The sequence below is a fragment of the Echinops telfairi genome, unplaced genomic scaffold, assembly GCF_000313985.2.
Source record: "Echinops telfairi isolate 266 unplaced genomic scaffold, ASM31398v2 ScPeMD7_7469;HRSCAF=8507_0, whole genome shotgun sequence".
Taxonomy (NCBI): domain Eukaryota; kingdom Metazoa; phylum Chordata; class Mammalia; order Afrosoricida; family Tenrecidae; genus Echinops; species Echinops telfairi.
In genome coordinates this window covers 26473971-26481156 of record NW_022111372.1, presented here as the reverse complement: position 1 = coordinate 26481156, position 7186 = coordinate 26473971, and the positions used below count along the sequence as shown (strand labels likewise).

General features: G+C 47.9%; 1 protein-coding gene across 4 annotated transcripts in view; it reads left to right on the top strand.

Moving 5' to 3' along the window:
- RUNX1 (RUNX family transcription factor 1) overlaps positions 1-4327 on the top strand; it is a 302664-nt gene extending 298337 nt beyond the window's left edge. For all 4 annotated transcript variants that reach the window (XM_045284773.1, XM_004696946.2, XM_045284775.1 and 1 more), the window contains one exon: positions 3855-4327. In XM_045284773.1, the coding sequence (XP_045140708.1) occupies positions 3855-4327 (473 nt within the window). The remainder of the gene's footprint in view (positions 1-3854) is intronic.
- Positions 4328-7186: the final 2859 nt, after the last annotated feature.

Genomic DNA, 7186 nt, shown 5'->3' with positions numbered 1-7186 from the left:
CTAGATGGCCGCTAGTTTACTTTAAAGCCTTTAAGTCCCCAGACGCTATAGGTCTCGATAGCTGGACACCAATAAACAGCCTTCTTCGCCACACTTACTTATGGACACATTCATCTTCAGCGTTTATGTGGGTAAGGTGATCACACAATGATGTTTTTTGTTCTTTGGTGTCTGCTACCAGATCCCTTCAACACCTCGTGTTCCCACAGGCTTGTGTGCTTCTTCTCTGTGGGCTTTGTTGTTTCCGAGCTAGATGGCCGCTTGTTTGCCTTCAAGCCTGTAAGACCCCAGATGCTGTGTCTTTTGATAGCCGGGCACCATCTGCTTTCTTCACCACATTTGCTTATGCACACGTCTGTCTTCAGCGATCATGTCGGAAGGTGGGTACCATGAAATGACCATTCAGCTGAGCAAGGCATTCTTGTATTAAGGGAATGCGTATGAGGAGGCCCAATGCCCACCTGCCACCCTACTACTAAACCTATAAATATATGCACATAGGTCCATTTCCCCCATAATCTTAAATATATTTATATATGTACATGTCTGTATTTAGGCTTCTATGTTTGCCCTTTGCCTCCTACTCCTTTCCTCTATTTCCTCCTTTCCTCCTGTCCCACTACCATGTTCAGCCTTCATTCTGGTTTCAGTAATTCCTCTCAGTTACCTTGCCCTTGGTCACTCCCTACCAGTCCTCCCATCCCCTCCCTGCCATTGGTTTGGAATCATTCATTGTTCCCTTGTCCCTGGGTTGGCCAACACCTCCTCCCTTCCCCTACCTCCCACACTCTCATGTCCCTCCGGGACCGTTGGTCCCTTTATTTTCCTCTCACATTGTTTGTCCAGCCTCTCTTATCTAGGTGGACCTGCAGATATATTAATATGTGCATAAAATTGGTGATAGCTTTGACAGCACCAAAGTGGCACATAAGAACATGGCGACGATGGCAGCAGGGCCAAGCTAACAAAAAAGCCACTGACATACAAAATTTAAAAGAAGAGAAAAAAACAAAACAAATTGGCAGAAAAAAGAAAAAGACAAAAAAAAAAAAAGCCTGTTGGTAGTTCAAGGTCTGTTTGTTGACCTTTAGGAGTGCTTTCCGGACGAGTCTGATGGGTGCCACGTCCTGGCCCCAAAGTCCATCCTTTGCACTCCCTCAGGACCTCCTTGCTCTGCTTCCCCCACCGCTCCATTGCACGCCCCCAGTGTTTTGCCTCAGTGTGGTGGGGTCAGCTCAGTTGCACATCCCACACTGTGTCTCTGGAGCTATCCCGTGTAGGGCCATGGGTCAGTGCAGGATGTCACATCTCGCCGTGGGGTCGGCTATATGATCCTCTCTGTACATTGGGCCCTCCGAGCTGGGCTATCATCGTCTGAGCTTGGTGGGCCCAGGTGTGCTCTGCTCCGTTCCTCCTTCCTTTGCTTCAGCTCCTTCTGGGTGTGGTGTGGTAGGTCAGTTCCTTTCTCACACCAGACGATCTATTTCCATTTTCTGTGGTACTCCCTTCCATGGTGGAGGTCGGGCTAATTCTGGTTAGGGCCAGCGGCATATGGTCCAGTCTCTTTGTGGATTCCTCCGTGCGTTACGTTGCCCTCCTGGTTTGGCGTGTCCTGGTGGGGTCTGTATGCACGTTCCAGTTCTGTGGGGACACAACCAACTCTCCCCTGGGTGGGTTAGTGCCCTGTTCCTCCTGTGCCCTCAACTCAGTTTCTCCCCACCCCGCTTCTCCCTCCACCTGCCCCCCTTCCCCTTCTTGTAGGACTCTCATGTACCTTCCTAGGTATGGCCTGCCCTACCTCCAACAGTCTATGCTTCCACCCATTTATTGCGAGATAGGTGTTTATTATTCTGTTCCTGGCGTGCTGACTGCACTTACCTCAGGGGACTCATGTTATGCCTGTCCTTTTGAGTTTGGCTTACCTCGCTTAACATGATTCCTTCCAGCTCTTCCCACGAAGCGATGTGTTTCATGTGATCATCCGTGATTTTCAGTGCTGCATAGTACTCCATTGTGTTATGTGCCAGAGATTACTAATCCACGCATCTATCGATGGAAACTTAGGCTGTTTCCACATCTTTGCGATTATGAATTGTGCCACAATAAGCATTGGAACACAGATGACTGGTCATGTTTTATTTGTTGCTTCCACCGGGTATATGCCCAGTAGAGGGATGGCTGGGTCATAAAGTAGATCAATTTCCATTTTTCTGTAAGTATCTCCAGATTGCTTTCCACAGTGGCTGTACAAATCTACACAACCACCAGCAGTAGAGAAGGGTTCCTACTTCACCACAGCCCCTCCAACACTTGTTGCTCTCTGATTTGCTGATTTGGGTTAGCCTCAAGGGTGTTAGGTGGTATCTCATGGTTGTTTTGATTTGCATTTCTCTTACGGCTAATGACCTGGAATACTTTCTCATATGCTTATTGGCCATCAGGGTCTCCTCCCTAGTGAAAGCTCTTTTCAGTTCTTTTGCCCACTTCCTTAGGGGGTTAACTGTTTTCCTCTTTCTGCAGGTCATGATGGTGTTGTAGATTTTAGTAATGAGCCCTCTGTCTGATGTCATTACTAAAAATCCTCTCCCAGCCTGGGTCTTGTCACCCTCTTGGTGAAGTCTTTCGAGGTGCACAGTTGTTCTATTCTTATTAAATCCCATTTTTCAATTTCCAGTTCACCAGCGTGAGTACCCTTCCCTATTGCAGTAAGCCTATGAGTTCCCAGGGCCAGTGCTCTGAGGTTAGTCCCGATTCCCTCCTTGATGGTCCTGATGGTTTGGGGTTTAACTTATAGGTCTGTGATCCACTTTGAGCTTATTCTTGTGCATGGGGTGAGGTAAACATCTTGTTCCATCTTTCTACATGTGGATATCCATTGTTTCCAGCACCACTTGTTAAAAAGGGAATCTGCTTCCCTCTTGATAGTTTTGGGGCCCTTGTCAAATATCAGTTGTCTATATGCTGATGGTTTTATTCTTGGGCTTTCTATTCTTTTCCACTGGTCTGCGTGTCTGTCGTTGTGCCAGTACCACGCTGTTTTGACCACTGTAGCTGTGTAATAGGCATTAAAATCGGGTAAGGCGAGTCCTCCAACTGTGTCCTTCTTCTTGAGTAATTCTCTGCTAATTCTGGGTTTCTTCCCTCTCCATATGAAATTGGTAGTCAGTTTTTCCAATTCTTTGTAGAAGGTTGGTAGTATTTGAATTTGTATAGCATTGAACTTGTAAAGTGCTTTAGGTAGGATTGTCATCTTTACTATGTTGAGCCTTCCAATCCATGAGCATACCCGCGGGGTTTCTTATGGTAGATCTATCATATTAAACTCTACGTTATTGCTGTTGGTTCCAACCCATAGACACTCCGTCAACAACGCAATACAACGCTGTGCCCAGTCTTTTCGCCAACCTTACAACCACTGCTTCTGTTTGAACCTATTGTAGCCGCAGCTGCATCACTCCATCTCCTTGAGAATCTTCCTCCGTCTGCACCTCCTTCCTCTTCTCACATTCTGGTAGCATCAGGAGGGTTTCACGTTGAGCTGCTAACCCCAAGGTCATTAGTGTGAAACCACCAGCTGCTCCTTTGTCTTTCTACTCCCAGGAAGAGTTACCTTCTCCGGAAACCCACAGGGGCAGTTCCGTTCAGCTCATAGGGTCTCTAAGAGTCAACACTGACTCGATGGCAGCGCAACGTCCTCCCTCCTACCACCCCCTGCGGGCTGGTGGCAGGCAGCCTCCTCTGGCCGGCTGTGGCATTCTGGGTAGTCTCGCCAGGGCCCGAGGGTGGAAGCGGCATGGCATCTCCAAGCGCCCAATTCACGCGCTGTTTCGCTATTTCTCCACACCCTCTTGCAGCGGCGCCCGACCTGACGGCCTTCGGAGACCCGCGCCAGTTCTCGGGCCTGCCTTCCATCTCGGATCCGCGCATGCACTACCCGGGCGCCTTCACCTACTCACCAACGCCCGTCACGTCGGGCATCGGCATTGGCATGTCGGCCATGGGCTCGGCCACGCGCTACCACACGTACCTGCCGCCGCCCTACCCGGGCTCGTCGCAGGCGCAGGGGGCCTTCCAGACGAGCTCACCCTCCTACCACCTGTACTATGGCGCCTCGGCCGGCTCCTACCAGTTCTCCATGGTGGGCGGCGAGCGCTCCCCGCCCCGCATCCTGCCGCCCTGCACCAACGCCTCCACGGGCTCGGCGCTGCTCAACCCCAGCCTGCCCAACCAGAGCGACGTGGTGGAGGCCGAAGGCAGCCACAGCAACTCGCCCACCAACATGGCGCCCGCCGCGCGCCTGGAGGAGGCCGTGTGGCGGCCCTACTGAGGCGCGCGCGCTGCCCCGGTCGTCGGGGCACGGCACCGAGTCGCCCGGGCTGCGCATGCGCATGCCCCGCGCACCCGCGCGCACGCGCCTTGGGTTGCAGGGCTCGGCCACCGCCCGGGGGCGCGCGCGCTGCGGGGAACGCGACCGAAGGCGCGCACGCTTCTGTCGCCCACGCCATTCGCAATTTCTGTGGGCCCCGCCCAGCGCGACCCAGCCGGCCAACAGGAAGATTCCCAGAGGGAAACTGTGAATGCTTCTGATTTAGCAATGCTGTGAATAAAAGAAAGATTTTATACCCTTGACTTTCACTTTTTAACCAAGTTGTTGATTCCAAAGAGAGTGGAATTTGGGGGTGGGGGTGGGGGGGTGCAGCTCATGCAGTTTGATATCTTAAGGCATATTTTAATGTTCTTACGTTCTTTGCCGCACCTTATGAATTGCAGGATGCATATTTGCATTGGGGTGGTTTTTATTTTTATATACATATGAAAACTTCAACTTGCTTTTTTTTTTTTTGCTTTGACAATTGAAAAACAGAAAAGTATGATTCCTTTTTCTGTAAGTTCTTATTTAACTTTTCTTTTGGACTTTTGTGTAGTTTTGTTTTGTTGGGGTTTTTTTGAGACACGGCTACAGCTTTGGGTCATTTTCAACTACTGTATTCCCCACAAGGAATTTCTAGATATTTATGTATCTTGATGTTTAAACATTTACTTTATGTGTTGATAATTTTTTATTATTTAAATGTACTTTATATTAAGAAAAATATCAAGTACTACATTAAAAAAAATTGAGGGCGGGGGGGTTGGTAGTAGCCAAAGTTAAATGTATCACATTGAAGAAGGCTGGGGAAAAAAGGATGGGTAATGTGATCACTTGGTTATCTAGAATTATTGTTTACATTAAACTTCCTTTCATGTTAAACCAGTTGGTAGCTAATGCAGCAGTGGTTTTAATGGGCTTTTTAGGAGCTGCAGGTCACGCCAAGGATCAGAATTTTGGAATTTCCTGCCACGCGCAACACAGGGTCTCCCAATTGATTCTCTTCTGAGGTCAGTTCTAGTCCCAGGGGGCTCAGGTAGGTGCCAGTGACGGTGGCCAGGGACCCTTGAAAGAGTATTTATTTTCTGCCTAGGGGTTTGCTCACCACAGCTTCTTGATAAGGTAGGCCTTCCTTGTCACGGTGAAACACCTAAATAAGATGTGTGGGGAAGTACCCACACATGGGAACCAAATGAATGAATTTAGGGGTTCTTTTACTGCTCAGTTCTAGATAAGTAGATCACCAATCCCCAGAGTTCAGATTACTTTAGCCTCATTTCCCTACCCTTCAACATGTGGCTATCCCACAGGTGGGGAGTGGAAGGGACTAGACCAGGTGCCTTTGAGGAATGGTCCCCAGCTATAGTTTTAGAGGGTGATGCTGAAGCAAGTCTAGTAAGTCATTGACCTTTTGTGTGCCTTGACAGTCTCTTTGCATTGCTTCCACCCAGACTGAGAGCCTGCCCTGTGGGTGTGTGTACTCAACACTTGTGCCCAGCATGACAGGAAAGGTGTGTGTCGCTGCTGCCCAGAGCTATGATCCAAATGTATCCGATGTCACTGTAGATTCTATGGCACTAATTTTTTTTGGAGGGTTTGATCAGAATCCAGTTATACGGCTCAAAATACTAACTGCTGATTTTGACGTGTGTGTGCTTAAAAGGATCTGGTTGTTATTTAATGTACCTCTTAAATTAGCTGAAGCAATGTCAGGTCAACTCAAGAGTATTTGAAAGCAGGACTTCAGAACAGTGTTTAATTTTTATTTTAGAAATTTAAGGATTCAAATTAGATCTTTGGCTGCAGGCAGCAAAACAGCTGGACTTATTTAAAACACCTTGTTGTTGAGTTTTATATATATATTGACTTTGTTTTACACAGATGCAGTAGCACTTTGGTAAAAGAGTTAAAGAAGCAGCTTGTGTTATATCAGGTCATTCTTATCTAGAGAGGGAGGGCAGCTCTGGGAGGATCACAGAGCATACTCAAATTATTGTACTCAGAATGCTCCCTCCACAATTCAGTTGCATGTTTTATTCTCTATTAACATTTTTGGCAGTAAATTAGCCGTCAATTGTCCAAAACATTTTTAAACTTTTTAGATACAAAAAAGAACCACTAGCGCATTTCCTCCAAATTGAACTTGGAATTTTCTTTTCGCCACATACTGCCACAGCTGACCTTAACTGAAGGCAGCGGAGAGGAAGAACTTGCCAGTTCAAGTCTGGGAAGATGTCCAACCCAGTCCCATCCTAATGCCCAGCAGAGGGATCCTGAGTTCTCCCCTCCAACCTTGCCACCCAAAGTCATGCGTGGAAGGGCATGTGGCTGCTTCTAAACCCCTTCCTTGGCTTGGCCACTCGGCTTTGCAGACCCTCAACAGCATCGACTGCAAATTAATGGTGCCAGAAAGAACAACGAAAACAAACCTTGGTTGTTTTAGAGATGGGTCTCACATTTTTTTCCTCCACTTGAGAAATCATATTGATTGTTTTCAGGTAAATAAAGGTGTCCTATTTATCCGTGAGCGTGAGATCCAATAACGTAAGCAAATGATGTAAAAACCCGGTGTATGTATCTAGCAGCATTGGTCTAGAAGAGAGCAGATAAGCCACTTCTGCTTATTCATGCCTTGCCTTATGAATTCAATACAGACACCTCTTTCGGTTTGTTTTTCGTTTGCTCCCTTAAGAATCTCTCTCTCCCTCACTCTGTTAAGTTCCACCTTTTCTCCATTCTCCAGCTTTCTCTAAGGAGTGCCCCCCGCCCCCCAACACACACACACACACACACACACACACACACACACACACACAC